The sequence below is a fragment of the Lithobates pipiens genome, unplaced genomic scaffold (genome assembly GCF_037356315.1).
Source record: "Lithobates pipiens isolate NorthernLeopardFrog02 unplaced genomic scaffold, aLitPip1_a1.2 Scaffold_3, whole genome shotgun sequence".
NCBI lineage: Eukaryota > Metazoa > Chordata > Amphibia > Anura > Ranidae > Lithobates > Lithobates pipiens.
Genome location: NW_027507790.1, coordinates 154,695,164 through 154,712,477, shown reverse-complemented (window position 1 = coordinate 154,712,477; position 17,314 = coordinate 154,695,164). Strand labels below are relative to the sequence as shown.

General features: G+C 43.8%; 1 protein-coding gene across 1 annotated transcript in view; it reads left to right on the top strand.

Moving 5' to 3' along the window:
* POLR3G (RNA polymerase III subunit G) overlaps positions 1–13,988 on the top strand; it is a 56,519-nt gene extending 42,531 nt beyond the window's left edge. Inside the window, exons 7-8 of the mRNA XM_077462404.1 lie at positions 3,254–3,379; positions 13,848–13,988. Of these exons, the coding sequence (XP_077318530.1) occupies positions 3,254–3,379; positions 13,848–13,931 (210 nt within the window). The 3' untranslated portion in view covers positions 13,932–13,988. The remainder of the gene's footprint in view (positions 1–3,253; positions 3,380–13,847) is intronic.
* Positions 13,989–17,314: the final 3,326 nt, after the last annotated feature.

Here is a 17,314-nt window from a genome sequence, read left to right as displayed (position 1 = left end):
TGTTCGGGATGTTCAGCATACACAGAACAATATACGCTGTTCGGGGCAAATTCGAAAGCCACCGGAACACCATTAGTCAATGGGACACTAACATGAAAAATCAAAAGTGCTTATTTTAAAGGCTTGTATGCAAGTTATTGTCATAAAAAGTGTTTGGGGACCTGGGTCCTGCCCCAGGGGACATGTATCAATGCAAATTACATTTTATTTTTATTTTTTTAAACGGGGAGTTTTTCGGGAGCAGTGATTTATTTTTATTTTTTTTATGCTTAACCACTTTCAGACCGGACCATTTTGCTGGCTTAAGACCAGACCACTTTTCGCGATTTTGGCACTGCGTCGCTTTAACTAACAATTGCGCGGTTGTGCAACGTGGCTCCCAAACAAAATTGACTTCCTTTTTTTCCCACAAATAGCTTTCTTTTGGCGGTATTTGATCGCCCCTGCGGTTTTTATTTTTTTGCGCTATAAACAAAAAAAGAGCGACAATTTTGAAAAAAACGCATTATTTACTTTTTGCTATAATAAATATCCCCCAAAAATATATAAAAAAAAACATTTTTTTCCTCAGTTTAGGCCGATATTTATTCTTCTACATATTTTTGGTAAAAAAAAATCGCATTTAGCGATTGATTCGTTTGCGCAAAATTTATAGCATTTATAAAATGGGGGATAGTTTTATGCCATTTTTATTAATATATTCTTTTTTTTTTTTTTTTTTTTTACTAGTAATGGCGGCGATCAGCGAATTCTATTATATATATATATATATATATATATATATATATATATATATATATATATATATATATTTTTTTTTTTTTTTGTGACTGCGACATTATGGTGGACACATCGGACGTTTTTGGAACCATTGTCATTTATACAGCAATCAGTGCTATACAAATGCACTGATTCCTGTGTAAATGACACTGGCAGTGAAGGGGTTAACCAGGGGGTGGCAGTGTAGGGGTTAATTGTGTCCTGGGGGCGTGTTACTAACTGGGGGGGTGTGGCTGTGTGTTAGTGAACACTGATCTCTGCTCCAATCACAGGGAGGAGAGATCAGTGTCACTTGTTGCTAGGCAGAACGGGGAGATGCTGTTTACATCGGCATCTCCCCGTTCAGCCTCCCCGTGAGACGATCACGGGTATCCCTGCGGCGATCAGACTCGCGGGGGTCCCGAGTGGTACGCGCACGATGGCAGGGAGGCAATTTCAACTGGACGTACCTGTACACCAGTTTGCCTGCCCGTGCCATTCTTCCGACGTATATCGTTGTGCGCCGGTCGGGAGCTGGTTTAAAGTGAAACAATAAAAATGAAATATTCCTTTTAAATGTCATGCCTGGGGGGGTGTCTATATAGTATGCCTGTAAAGTGGCACATTTTTACCGTGTTTAGAACAGTACCGCAGCAAAATTAAATTTCTAAAGAAAAAATTGCCAATTAAAACTGATCGCGGCTGTAATGAATTATCGGGTCTTGGCAATCTAGATTAAACTCATTGAAGAAAAGGGATCCCCCCAGTCCATTACTAGGCCCTTTTGGGTCTGGTGTGAATATTGAGAGGAACCCTAAACCAAAAAATGTAAAAAAATAAAATAAAATTGAGTGGGGGTCCCCTCAAAGTCCATACCAGACCCTTATCCGATCACGTAACCAACACCTGTGGTGTCGGAGGGGGCGGGACCACACGGTTCTATAGCCCTCAGCTATATAACAGCTGTCACCCAGAAGAAGCAGAACTGTTGAGAATTTTTTTTTTGTGTTCTTTTTGGTCAGCATTGGCTTTGGCCTTAGAACTCTCCCATGGATCCCATTTTTGCCCAGACTTTCTTATTGTTGAATCATGAACACTGATCTTACCTGAGGCAAGTGAGGCCTGCAGGTCTTTAGATGTTTTGTGACCTCCTGGATGAGTCGTCGTCGTGCTTTTTGGAGTAATTTTTGTAGGACGGCCACTCCTGGGAAGGTTCAACACTGTTCCAAGTTATCTCTATTTGTGGATAATGGCTCTCCCCGTGGTTCACTGGCATTCCAAAACCTTAGAAATGACTTTGAAACCCTTCCTAGACCGATACATGTTTTGTTTCTAATCTGTTCTTAATTTTTTTTTTTTAAGATTTTGGCATGATGTATGGCTTTTTGTGATCTATTAGCGTGTTTCACTTTGGCGGACAGTTTCTATTTATGTGATTTCGTGATTCAACAGGTCTGGCAGTAATCAGGCCTGAGTGTGGCAAGTGAAATTTAAAGCGGGAGTCCACCGGGACTCCGCGTTTTTTTTTTTTTTTAAAAGCCAGCAGCTACAAATACTGCAGCTGCTGACTTTTAAAATAGTGACACTTACCTGTCCAGCGCGCCCGCAATGTCGGCACCCGGAGCCGATCTGTAGATCGTATCTCGGGTGCTGCCGCCGCCATCTTGGGTATGGGAATCAGGAAATGGAGCCTTTCGGCTTCATTTCCCGGTTCCCTACTGCACATTGCGCGAGCCGCGCTGCGCAATGAGGACGGTCCCCGCTGCCTCTGGGATCTGTGTGTTTTCCCAGCAGGCAGCGGGGCACTTGCGGGAAGGGGCGGGCACTTGCGGAAAGGGGCGTAATATACGCCCCTTTCCGCAGAGAGCTATCCCGGAAGTGGGTACAGATACCTGTACTGTACAGGTATCTGCACCCCCCTCCCCCCTGAAAGGTGCCAATTGTGGCGCCGGAGGGGGGGGGTTCCGATGAGCGGAAGGTCCACTTTAGGGTGGACCTCCGCTTTAACTTGGCTTTCCAAAAATTGTGGTTAATCAGTTCATTCATGATTCAGCAAGGGAGAGGCAGTTACTTTTTCACATAGGGCCAGGCAAGTTTGAACAGCTTTTTTTTTTTTTTCCCCTTTTAATAAATTGAATAATTAAAAACTGCATCTTGTATTTACTCGGGTTATCTTTGTGTAATAATAAAATGTGTTTGATCTGAATCATTTAAGTTTGATATATATATATATATATATATATATATATATTATTATTATTATTATTATTATTATTATTATTATTATTATTATTATTATTATTATTATTATTATTGTTATATATATATATATTTTTTTTTTTAGGAAGGGGGCAAATACTTTTTTTCACTTTTCTGAAAGCAATCTTAATTTATAGCATATTTTCACACCAGCCTAAAACCTTTGCACAGTACTTTACATTCACTAATTACTCCAGGTAAACTATTTAAACTTAAACTAAATTTATTGATACAGGAACTGGAGAAAAAAGGCGATGAAGAAAAATCGGATGAAGAAAATGTAAAGAAAAAGGGTAGTGGTGATGAAGAAGAGGAGGAGGAAGTTGAGGCAGAGATTGAAGATGAGGAGGAATATGAAGAAGTAATGTATAGATTTTTACCTGAATTATCTTAGTCAGAGGTAGACCTGTTTAAGGATTATTACTTTCAGCTATGGGTCCATAGAATCAGCTGATGCTGTTGGATGGAATGGTAGGCAGGGTCACGGATTGGTAAACACTATCTGCCTGCCAGTACCCTAAACCTATTAGTCCTTTTGCTAATGACTGGTATGTTAATTTGGGGAAATGTCTATTCGTTCCAAATCTTTCTGTGTTCAATTACCCTATGGGCCAACCTTGTTAAGATTGGTTAAAGTGAGTCTAAAGGTTGTAGTTAAAGAAAAGCATAAAACTTTTTTTTTTTTTTTTTTTTAAATCTGCTCTGATCCTCTTCTTTTTGGGTCCCCTGCTGATGGTCCTGGCTCCTCCCCCCCCTGTCGAGTGCCCCCAATAGCAAGCCTTTAATATGGGGGCACTCAAGCAGGCTTTTTTATGAGTCGCACTTCTGTGAATGGACAGGCTCATTCCCACCCCTGCTCTCTCCTCATTGGCCCACTTGCTGTGACTGTCAGCAGAGGGAGACAATGGCTCCTGCTGCTGTGTGAGCCAGTGAGGAGAGAAAACGGGACCTGGGAGAGCTGCTGCACATATTCCACCCAGGATCCTCAAACAGAAGAACAATGGGAGAGGGAAGATGAATCCCCCTCAGGGGACCGTGGCGAGACTGATGACTCCTCCTCCGAGGGATCAAGTGGGGGAAGGATCTTCTTCAGCTTCAAAAGCTGAGAAATTGCTGGAAAAGCTTATCTATTCTGAGTGGAATCTCCCAGATAAGCATTTTTTTCCCCCCGAAAAGTTTTCAACACTTTATCCTATGGAGGAAAAATGTACTAAAATGTGGAGTATACCAGCAATTGATGCTGCTATATCCTCTGTGAATAAAAGCTTGACTTGTCCAGTTGACAATGCACAAATGCTTAGGGATCCAACTGATAAAAAATTGGAATTCCTGTTAAAAAAACATTTTCTCCATGGCAGGTTCAGTGGCTCAACCAGAAGTGGCGGCAATTGGGGTATGTCAATCCTTCAGAGACCATTTGAAACAGGTGCTCAAGGTTTTCCCTGAACAGCAGGCCCAGGATTTAGCCGAGCTGCCGGCGGCTTTGTGTTTTGTGACTGACACAATCAGATCATATTATTCAAACCTCTCGCCTTACGCTTGGGTTGGTGCATATGCGTAGAATCTTATGGTTGAAAAGTTGGTCAAACGAAGCGCCATGCATAAAGTTTCTGGCTGGTTTTCCTTTTTGCGGTGAAAAGCTGTTTGGGGATGATTTGGATAAATATATCCAAAAGATATCAAGTGGGAAAAGTACCCTTTCTCCAGTTAAGAGGAGTAAATGTCCCTCATTTAAACTGCCTCTTTCTCCAGTGCCAGGGGCATCAGCCTCTAGGCAGTCGCGACAACCTCCACCGTCAGGTTCAAGAGGAAAACTCAGGGTCAACCCCAGGGACAAAAGAAGGCCTGGGGAGGAAACCTGCAAGACGGAACACTAAAGCCTCTTTATGAAGGGGTGCCCCTCGTTTGAGTGGGGGGGGGGGGAAGACTTCTACAGTTCTCAAGGGTCTGGCGGGAGGAATTTTGGGACAGATGGGTGGTCTCCACAACAGCTCTAGGTTACAAACTAGAGTTCAGAGAATTCCCGTCTGCTTGTTTTCTCAGGTCAAATGTTCCCATAGTTCCAGAGAAAAAGAATTCTCTTTCAAGTGTTAGACTGACTTTTGTTGCAAAAAGTGATCATGGTGGTCCCCATGGAAGAGCAGGGGTTGGTTTGTTTTCAAACCTTTTCACAGTGCCAAAACCAAATGGAAATATCAGACCCATTCTAGATCTAAACTGGTTCCTGAAGTCTCCATCCTACAAGGAGGAGAGCTTCTGGCGTCAATCAACATCAAGGATGCATACCTGCATGTGCGCTTTCCCCGCTCATCAAAAATATCTGCGTTTCTAAGTAGAAAAACTTCACTTTTAATTTATAGCCTTGCCTTTCGGTCTAGCTACTGCACCTCGGGTGTTTACAAAACTTCTGGCCAGATTAAGGACTCAAGGTGTAACAATTATAGCATACCTAGACGACCTGCTCTTGATAGACCGGTCGGTAGTCCACTTACACCAAAGTATGGTCACCACAGTCAACTACCTGGAATACCTAGGTTGGGTCCTCAAGCTAGAGAAACCTTCATAGCTCTGATTATATATACAGCCCAGAAGAGGGTTTTTTCACCCCAGGCAAAGATCAGCGCCATAAAGGAGCTGGTTCAGGTGGTCAGGGCGAAGAAGGGTCCTTCTATTCGCCTTTTGTATGTGGTTGTTGGGGAAGATGGTGGCTTCTTTTGAAAGCAGTTCCCTAGGCTCAGTTTCATTCAAATTAGGTGAAATGTGCAACGCTTATGTGATCGTATAAACCATAACAAATGATACAAGTATAAAAAACATGAATAATGATGTGCTCAAAAATACTCCAAGCAGTCCTCTATTATAACATGTGATGTCTATAAACAGAGGAACTTGGACGTGTGTTGTCCAAAAAAAGTCAGTGACAAACTTCAATCATGTGTGATGATGATCCTCAACCACATGTGGATATGATATAGTGACAGTCTTTAAAGCGGAGGTCCACCCTAAAGTGGACCTTCCGCTCATCGGAACCCTCCCCCCCTCCGGCGCAACATTTGGCACCTTTCAGGGGGGAGGGGGGTGCAGATACCTGTACAGTCTAGGTATCTGTACCCACTTCCGGGATAGCTCTCTGCGGAAAGGGGCGTATATTACGCCCCTTTCCGCAAGTACCCGCCCCTTCCCGCAAGTGCCCCGCTGCCTGCTGGGAAAACACACAGATCCCAGAGGCAGCGGGGACCGTCCTTATTGCGCAGCGCGGCTCGCGCATGCGCAGTAGGGAACCGGGAAATGAAGCCGAAAGGCTCCATTTCCTGATTCCCATACCCAAGATGGCGGCGGCAGCACCTGAGATACGATCTACAGATCGGCTTCGGGTGCCGACATCGCGGGTGCGCTGGACAGGTAAGTGTCACTATTTTAAAAGTCAGCAGCTGCAGTATTTGTAGCTGCTGGCTTTAAAAAAAAAAAACAAACGCGGAGTCCCGGTGGACTCCCGCTTTAACTTCAAATATGTATGATGTAATAACAGTTGATAGTAGATCCACCACCAAAGACACCAGAAGCTGCTTACCAGAAGGGTTCAACTCAAATAGGTGTACAGCTAGTGAGTCAAAGCTTTGTAGTATAATATATACCAAGGGGATCAGATGCTCTATCCAGATATGACCTCAAGATGGACCTCGGAACAGGTGTAAGGTATGGATGGACTCAGTAGATATAGGTAGTCAGTCCCACCATTAAAAAGAGGAATGCATATAGCGTAACTCCGTATGGAAAATTTAATACATGAAAAGCAATGGAAATAAACTCGCATGTTTAGCAGTAAAATCTTGTATAAAAGAAGACAGTGGTCTCAGCATATCCTCCTGATGCGTTTCGACTTAGAAGTAATCATCTGGGGTGCTGGACCACTGTACTGGCTGAGTATTTATAGATACTGGTTACCCCATAACAAGTGGCAGCTCTGTCTGATTGAAAGTGCAAATTATGGAGATTACTTCCTGGTGCTGCCAAAATGGAGCCCGGACAAGCGTTTCAAGCCTCATTTTAACATGTGAAAGAGGATGTGACATCACGTGGAACAATGCCTGGTTTAAACAGCCAAAAACATGGCACCGCTATTCCGGGGGACATCTAAGAGCGGATGTGGCTTAAAACGGCGCAATGTCAGGTGTATGTAATCTACAACATGGAGCCGTTTGTCATAAGGACAAGTATTCTAATATACAAAGTCACAAGGTATTGGGCTTATGGCAGCAAAACATGGAAAACAATACAATACATCCAAACATTGCTCTAGCCTAAACATGGGCAACAAAATGGTGTAGTGGCTAGTACTCCATGTGGGGGTAAAAAAACAATATAAAAATGGTGTAATATATTTAAAGAAAAATATGTGATATTAAGGTGTGACAAATGACAGCACCCCCTCAAAAAGGACATGTTCTTGGTTAGATTAAGCTGATATTTTGAGATGGGGACCAAACCAGTATATATTCAAATAAAAAATATAAGAAATCCAAAATACATTCTAAAATATGTTATCAAAAATTTTTATAAAAATACCCTCATAAAACATTTAAAAATACTTGTAAAAAACACCTCCTCATAAGATATTCTAATGGGTACCAAGTGCCAAAACAGAGAAAAGGCAACATGCTTGGTTGGTCCCATTCTATGTTCAACCCAAAAGGGGAGTAGACTGCTGCAAAACAGTATCCTGTCTGCCTGGAACAAGAAGGTCTGAGCACAATCATAAACCCCATGATTAAGCCAAGTGAATGGCGAAACATGTCGGGCGTGGCTACTAGGTAACTGAAAGAGAGGAACCATCGGACAGCTCATGTCTATCTTCACCAAGGTTCTGGCGAGGCCAAGGAGCGGTGAGAGATTTAAAGAGTGTCTCGCATACCCTGGGTCCGCTAAAAATCATCTATGCTTTGGCAATCAGCTCCGTTAAAGTGTGCTGTGGCTTGACTTATTTGGCGTGGTTACAAGTTTTTAAATGTGAGTGTAACTTAAAGAGGAAGTAAACCCGACCAAAAAAATTCCAATTTTCTACTGTTACTCTAATAGTGTACATCAGCCTTCATCCTATATATGTAATTTCTCAAAACGAGCGCTGTAAATACCTTTTTTGATCGTTTCAAAAATATCTCCCTTCCGGGTATCGCCTGCGCCATTTCAAATTCTGGCTTTGATGTCCTTTCCGGACGTCATTTCCGCCCTTAGTTAGATTTCACTCCGGAAATCTCGCGCATGCGCCGTAGCGTCATAAGAAATCCTAACCAAGCCTCGATCTACAACGCGAGACTTCTCCTCTGCCGCAATGAGGAGAATGCCTCGTATTAAAAAAAGGCAGAGAGGCAGGAAGATGAAAGGCGGCAATACAATATACGCCGCATTCGCTCGTCCACACTGCGCAAGCGCGGCTGACGTCACGGACATGTAAACGGCGTTTTTTTCGAAAACTACACAAGTAAGTTTACTTTCTCAGGCAGCGATCAGCTGCCTGAGAAAAGCATTATCTAACAAGCTAAACATGTTTAGGAGGGTTTACTTCCTCTTTAAGAGGATCTTCTTATGTGTGATTAAAAGTTTTTTTTACAGCATCACCCTATGGGAGCATTTCCTTTTTGCTATTTCATGAGAGCACTGTCTATGAAAGTGTCAATTGGGTCAGCTTTTCTCCCGCTAAAGTGAAGGATTGTATGCCTGTCATCCACATCCCTGCAAAAAGGGTTTGGAAAGGGCTTCTCTGCCAAACACGTTGAGTGTGAGACTGATTTAGTCGGTGAGTTAATTCATATAAGGGGGAGAGGAATCACATTTCACAGTGGTGTGGTGAAGGAAAGGCGGTTTGAGAGAGAAAAAAAAAACACTGATCAATATTGCTTGTTAAAGTGAAATATGTTTTGGAGACTCACTGACTTTTGCAACATTGTATGAACACTGCATATGCTCTGCAATACTCCCTTAGCCCCTGTACACACGGTCGGAGATTTTGACAACCAAATCCGTCGGATTTTGTCCGTCGGATCTTGTCCGAAACTGTTGCATACACACGGTCCGACTAAGTTGTCGAAAAATCCGATCATTCAGAACCTGATGACGTAATTTCGTTACGATGGGACTACGTTCAGGCAAGTAGCCAATAGCTTTGATGTAGGAATTTGATCTGAGCATGCGTGACACTTGATCCGATCAAAATTCTCTACACATGATCGGAGTATGTCCGATCGAACCAGTTGGTCGGAAAATATTTCCAACAAGTTGGAAAATTGGGTCCGGCGGATATTCCGACGGAATCAGTCCGATGCATACCACACACAGTCTGATTATCCGACAACACGGTCCGATAGGACACATTCCAACGGATTCTCCGACCGTGTGTACAAGGGCTTAGGAGTGTTTAAATGTATAGTGTGAACTATCACTTATTCACTGGGTTATTTATTTTTATTGTTTACTATTAAACATTTTTTTATTTATGTATACAATTGTTTCGAGCTATATTTGATGCACTTTGTAGTATAATATTTAGTGGTGTAATAGTCACTTGGTTTAGCGCCACGTGTTTCAATTATTTATAATAGGAACACATACACAGAAATTACACATTATTTTAAGTGGCTGCTTAGTGGGGAAGGGTTCTTTTGCTGGAAGCGCAGTGGTAAATACACAGAGGTGAAAGGGCATTAGTGAGTGTATTATTGATTTGCATCCTAGAAAATGTGTTATAGGTAGAATCCTTGCCTTTCTGCAAATTGGGTTAGAGATCAAGCTGGCCTTGAGTACCAACAAAGGCCAGGTCTCGGCCTTATCGATTTTGTTTCAATGACCACTTGCTTCGCATTCTTTGGTCTGAAGTTTTATACAGGGGGTAACGCGGCTAATCCGGGTAATCCAACGGTTAGAGCAGCCCTGAACCCTTGGGACTTGAATTTAGTTCTGTCGGCATTACAAAAACAGCCATTTGAGCCGATATGACATATCCCCTTGGTCCTGTTGACAAGGAAGCTAGTTTTTCTGGTAGCCATATCTTCTGCAAAAAGGGTTTCAGAATTTACTGCTCATTCTTGTAAAGAGCCATATTTAATAATTCACAAGGATAGAGTAGTGTTGTCCTCATCCTAGCTTTCTGCCAAAGGTGGTTTTAGGTTTTCATCTAAACCAGGATATTGTTCTACCTTCATTTTTTCCAGAACCCTGTTCTATGGAAGAAAAGTCGCTACATTCTCTGAATGTATTGAGAGCAGTCAAAATCTATTTTAAGGTGACTGCTCAGATTTGGAAAACAGATGTTTTTTTGTATTGCCTGAAGGTCCTAGGAAAGGACAGGCAGTGTCAAAATCTACTATTGCTAAATGGATTCGGCAAGTAATTGTTCAAGCTTATGGTTTGAAGAGGAAAGTTCCACCTTTTCAAATCAAAGTGCACTCCACCAAGGCTGTTAGTGAATGAATGAATGAATGAAATACTTATATAGCGCACAATGCGAACTGAATCGCCTCTAGGACCACTAGTTAGTGCTTCGTGGGCAGTGCATCACCAAGCCTCCATGGCTCAAATCTGCAAGGCCGCAACTTGGTCTTCAGGCCATACATCCACCTGAAAGAATCTGGTGAATGTAAGAAGACAGGAGGATATCGCCTTTGGGCGCAGTGTGCTGCAGGCAGCAGTATAGGTCCTCAGGTCTGATTGCACCCTACTTTTGTTGTCTCCCTCCCCTCAGATAGCATTGCTTTGGGACATCCCATACAGTAATGTGGCTCTGTGTCCCATGATGTACGATAAAGAAAATAGGATTTTTATAATGGCTTACCTGTAAAATCCTTTTCTTGGAGTACATCACAGGACACAGAGGTCCCTCCCCTCTTTCTGGTTACACGTGTATTGCTTTGATACAAAACTGAAGTACTCCCGGTAAGGGGAGGAGTTATATGGGGAGTTGAACGTCCTGTCTAGGGTGTGCGAATGTCCATCACCTGAAGGTGCCATATAACCCATACTTTAATTACTGTGGATCTGTGTCCCGTGATGTACTCCAAGAAAAGGATTTTATGAATGTGTACAGAATGCCCCCCAGAAACATAATTTCCTGTTTGTGTGATTGGCTCACCGATTTTTCCAGAGGTCAGCACAAAGATACAAGCCAGATTTTAGGCATTCCCTGCAAAAAAATTAGATTTTTGGTTGGATACACTCAATAGGAAATCTAATCTAAAGGGATGCAGACCTTGCGATTTTCCTCATTAGAGCCCTGCAGGTGCAGCAGCTGATTGATAATCAACATGGGGAGGGTGCTTTGGGGACAAGAGCCTCTCCCCGACAACCCTGGCCATTGGTTGTTGGCGTATGCAGGCGTGGGACTTATCGGAATCTGGAAGCCTCCTTTAACAAGGGGGGGCCCCCAGATCCTGCCCCCCATACACTTTTTTATGGCAATAACTTGCATATAAGCCTTTAAAATTAGCACTTTTGATTTTTTTTTCATGTTCGTGTCCCAGACTTTGATAGGGTTTGCATGTTCTGGTGCAAACTGAATGGGGGGGGGTGTTCGACTCATTCCTGCTGGGCACTGACGGGCACAGATGTGGCACTGCTGGGGCACTGTAGAGCACTTCTGAGGCACAGATGGGATCTGCTGGGCGCTTGGAATAGGCAGAAAAAAAACTCACGCAGCTTCACACGCTGCAGCTTCTCCCTCCTCTGCTCACACGATCGGTGTGAGCAGCAGAGAGAACCGGACATGACGCCAGTTTGACAGTGATGACTCCATCATTGGATAGAGCTATCACATGGTAAAGGGCCACTGGGGTTGTCCCTTCCCGAGGACCCACCGAGCACGGACACTACCGTGTGCGCACCCCAGGGGGCGCACAGGAACGCAATTCTGGGAGGATGTCATAGTACACCCTCCCCAAAGTTCTCTGACCGTGCTGTAGCCGTCATTCGGCTATGGCCCGGTTAAGTGGTTAAAATGCATATATTGTTCAGATTTGTTTTAGTTTATTATGGAAGAGATACATTGTCTGTTTGCATTGAAAAAATATGAATCTTCTTGTGTTTAGTGAAAAAGAGTTGGCATCACTCAGTAAAGGATCCAAATTGCTTTCATAGCTTTGTAACCTTACAGGATTCTTTTTCTTACTTTGCATATGGACAATAGAACACATTGTTAGTTCACCAATTTAAAATCCCTCTCTATTTGGCATCTGAAGTAAGTCCACCCAATCACTAAAATCCTTGCGTCTACAGACATCCATGATCTAACACTAACCTATCTAGCCCTGTAAGGAAGAAATCAGTATACATACGTTTTTTGAATCCAATCCGGTCTCCTGCGGCAGAGGCTCTGCAGAGGACACAGCCGACAATGGCTGTGAAATGAATGGGAAGTGACATCAGCCATAGACTGCACCTGCCTCCACAGCAAAGCCACAGCTGACGGCTCAGAGTGGGATTGGGTCGGATCGGCTTCAGAAAAGGTATGTTTACTGATTTTTTCTCCTTTTACAGTGCTAGATCAGTTAGTGTTAGATCATGGATGTTTGTAGATGCAGAAATTTTAGAGTTAGGGGGGACTAACTCTTTTAAAGTGTTACTAAACCCACAACAGTAAAATACAGTATAGTATGCTTGTTATACTCACTGTGGAACCTAAGATCCTCCGCATTGTGTAAAAGGGCCGTTTGATCCTGTCTTCTCTGATCCTCCCTTTCTTCCACTGTCCTCCAATATATCCCCTGATGGAACAGAGCTTTGGGGCACTCTGCACATGCTCAGTTTGGTGTGTATTGCTAGAGAATTATTTTTGTTTGGAGGGTGCATGTCATCAGCACAGGGCCAATTGGCACTGTCCAGACAGAGGGTCAGGGGTCACCAAGCACCATTTACCTCTTAGTAATTCTGGTGGTTTTGTGGTGCCATTTTCACAATGAATGTTACATGTGCTAACACATTGTGGTAGGAAAATAAGTTACACTTCAGTGTTGGCTCATCTTAGTGTTTTTATTCCACTATGGCAAAGCAGCTGCATACACAATGACTTTTAATAACCACACTTAACGCGTTTCACCATGATGGGCTTGCTTACAAGGATAGGGTAGGTAATGCCTTTGTGTTGAAACACATTTAGTAAGTGTGGTTTCCTTGGGTGGTGACATTATATATGCAGTTGTTTTGTCAATAGTAGGAATTAAACACAAGGATGAGCTAACATTGCGCATGGTGCAGAGATGGGCTACATCAGTGGTCATCAACCCTGTCCTCAGGGCCCACTAACAGGCCAGGCTTTATGTATTACCTTGAGATGTAGACTAGAATACTGCAATCACTGAACAGCAAATTATATCACCTGTGATGTATTTCAGTTATCTGGCAAACCTGGCCTGTTAGTGGGCCCTGAGGAAAGGGTTGATGACCACTGGGCTACATGATCTCAGTAACTGGAATTTCTGTGCATGGTGGGAGGTGATAGTCTGGAGCAGTGCTGTGGGTTTGGGGATGTTTTAACACTCTAGTGCTATTCGTTTTCTCCAAGGCAGCGTACTTCCAAAGCACATGCTTTGCAGCCCACCGCAATGCACTACCATGCGTGGTAGTTGGCGATCTTCTGCAAGGTGGATCTTGCTATTCTGATCAAACACTTTCCATCCAAAACGCGTCAAGACCTTTTTAAGAACTTGCTATTTTGATTATAAATTTCCCGTTGTGCTGCATGGACTCGCCTTTCTTTTCCCTTTTTATTAATGTAACAACCAATATTCCTCATCTTTTCCTGGAATTATTTTACTGAACTCCTGAAACTTTTTTTTTTTTTTTAGGCAAATGACTACGTTGCCTCCTACTTTGAAGATGGAGATGACTTTGGGAACAGTGATGACAATATGGATGAAGCCACCTACTAGACCTGTATTATAAACTGATGCAACACATGTCAGAAATATAAGTAATATTGCTTTAAAGTGTTGCACGCTCTTGGTTTTTGTTTGCAAAAAATGGGTATGCCAAGAACCAGTATTTCACTCTCAGGCCTGTACATTTGATACAGATTCCTTAGTTTTTAACCCATAAGGATCTTGGGCATAAAGTGACTTTTTGTGCAAAAAAAATAAATAAATATATCAAAATCTGATATGTCCGACCCCAAAAAACCATATGGGGTCTAGACTCTACTCAGTCAGATGTAATTTGTATTGCATTGTTTAGGCAAGCCTTCATATGACATAGGTCAACAAAATTACCAGCTGACAGTGGTTGTAAAGGCTGATTTTTATTTTTTTTACTTTAATACATTCTCTGCATTAAGGTAAAACACCTTTTTACTTGCAGCACCCCCCCCCCCCCCAAATACTTACCTGAGCCTAATCTCAATAAGGTGCAATGCAGTCCAGAGGCACAAATCCCTTGCAATGTGATCCTGCAGCATTCAATTAAATCCAGAGACAAGGGAGTGGGAACAAAACCGCACTGTGTGTGTCAATGGAAGCACACACTGTGACTCAGGATCAAGCCCCCCGAAAACAAATGGCTTGCTACAGGGGCACTTGGACATCAGGAGGAGCCAGGAGCATCAGCAGGGGACCCCAGAAGAGGAAGATCGGGGCTGCTGTATGCAAAACCATTGCACCTAGCAGGCAAGTATAACTTGTTTATGAAATAAACAACATCTTTACAATCACTTTAAGTTAAACATGAAAGGTTTGACAGGAAAGACAAAGCAACCGGTCCACTTAAATTCCAGCCCAACCAGCTGCATATACTTGCCTTTCGTTTGCTTCCTTGTTGCACCATTTAGGTGGCAGGAGTGAGGAGAAGCAGTCTGAATGAAGAAGAAACAGCCTTGTGTAAGGACCTTCTCAAACTCCACGTAAGTGTTGGCTAATTGATTAGCCAAGCTCCTCTATACCTAAAAGTTCCATGTATTTCCCTTTGTTCCCAGCAGCCAAGCTGAGCAGCATATGAGCAAAGATGGTATTCAGGGGGCTGTCCTTAATTTGTGCTGCTGCTTCCTACTCCACACCAACCCTGCTGTAAGGGTCTGAAAGAGACTGATATTCAAAGAGCCAATTGGCTCATGTGCTGACAAGATGCATGCTGATAGAAAGAGAAAGCATAGTGACAGAGAGAGGTGTTCATCCTGATGCTCCTTCTCTTTTCACTGTCCAGTCATAGATTGGGGAGGATAAAGGATAATCTGGGCTCAGAGGACATGGGGTTGAAAATATTACTGTGGGGGAAATCTCTGGATTGAAGGTAAATATTGCAAAAAAAACTACTTTTGCTAATTTATCTTTTATACTTTTTTATTCTTTTTTTTTTTTCTGCTTTTAGAGTCGAGAAGACTGACTCAGCCTTTCAAACGTTTAGACTCTAAAACAACCTATAGATTTGATTTTCTTTCCTCTCCATCATGGGTTGAAGCAAAGAAAATCGATAGATTTTTTTTGTTTATTTTTTTCACCCATCAACACAGTCGGTGTTGGTCGAGGGAATGCCTACCGCAGCGTAGTTGTTTTTTGCTGGGGGGGGCCCTTCCCTGCTAGCACAACACAATGATTACAGCTAATGGCTATAGCCGCTGGCCGTAATTGCACATAAAAATTCTGACAGCGTGGATTGATTGATTTGGGTACAATAAACCTGCCCATATCTAGATTGACTCTTGGCCAGTCCCTTCTGAACCGATCAAATTTTAATCTACGTATGACCAGTATAAGACCTGGTTCACATCTATGTGGCTCTGTGTGCTACATTTGTGCAGGCATGGTAGCCCATTCATTCACCTTTTTTAAAATGCGGACACAGAAATCACTGCACCATGCATTTCCTCATGCGGAAAATCGCACCCCATTTTTCAGAGTGTGGCTAGGTCCGGCAGACAACCGGCCGGACTATGGGAGGAGTCCGCCCGACTTTTGAAATGAACGGACTTGCCCACACACAGAGAAAAATCCGTTCATCAACATGGGGACAAGGTGCTTTTGGGTGGGGGGGCCGCAGGGCCCCCCCTTCCCCAAAGCACCCCCCATGTTGAGGGCACGCGGCCTGGTACAACTCAGGAGGGGGGCACCCGCTTGTCCCCACCCCCTTTCCTGACCGGGCGGGCTGCGTGCTGGGATAAGGGTCTGCTATGGACTTTGGGGGGGATCCCCGCGCTGGTTTTTCTGCGTAGGGCTTCGCCTTTAAATCCATACCAGGTGACAGGGCCAGCGACGTGTCATTCTCGCCAATGGAGGCGGCAACATTGACTTCCTGCGCTAGTCCCGTCTACCTGGAGCCACGTTCAAAACGAACTGACTTTTCTCTGTGTGGGCAAGTCCATTCATTTCAAAAGTCTGGCGGACTAGCACACAGATGGGCGGATTGTAGTCCGGCAGACAATTTTAAGTCAAAACTTCTTTCTAAGTCTGCCGGACCTTTGGAAAGAAAAAGTCCGCGGGAGCCCACACACGGGTGGATTGTCTGGCGGACTCTGGTCTGCCAGACCAAGTCCGCCGGATAGTCCGATGGTGTGTGTGCGGCATTAGAGTTATTGGCACCCCCCATGCATTTTCTTTAAAGCACCGTGTTTCAGTTGTTCCTCCTTTTTTGACCTCTACTTAGTACACTAGTTACATAGAGGGAGGAACTACTGACCCACTGCAGGGGGACCAGGGAGATTAACACACCTAGAAGTATCTATTTTACTTTAGACCTCAGTACACGTGTTCTTATGAACAGAGCAGGATTCTAGCGGCGGAGGGTGGTGGAAAGGTAGTATTTACTTATGTCTTTTCCAAGTGAGCCTATTTTCAATTGTGACACTTAAAGTGGTATGAAACCCAAAAGCAAACCTTTATTATAATGCAGCCTACCAATTTTTAGATGGGATAGCTGTACTAGTTCTCTTCTTCTGGCTTTCTATCTGTAACGGTCTCCACTGCCTATGCCACCACAGTTCACTCCACTGGTTCTGCACCCATCCCAGACTGCACTCTACCAGTCCTCTCAGGCGTGCCTCCCTAGTCCTCCTGACTGTGTCACTCACCAGCCCTCCTGGCTGTGACCTGTTGTTCCTCCCTGAAGACTTGCCTGGCGGTGCTCTCCTTGCTCCCCTGCCTCCTGTCCAGTACACTTCCGTGTGTTGTGAGAAGGTCCTGTCCACACCTGAGCCAAGGCTCAAAGTCACCCCCCCCAGACTGGAGAGCTCCCTCCTGGCCACGACAGCCTGGCCACGACAGCCTAGCACTCCATCTCCAGCTTCCGCCTGGACAACTCACCCCCCCCCCCATTGGGCTGAACCTGAATA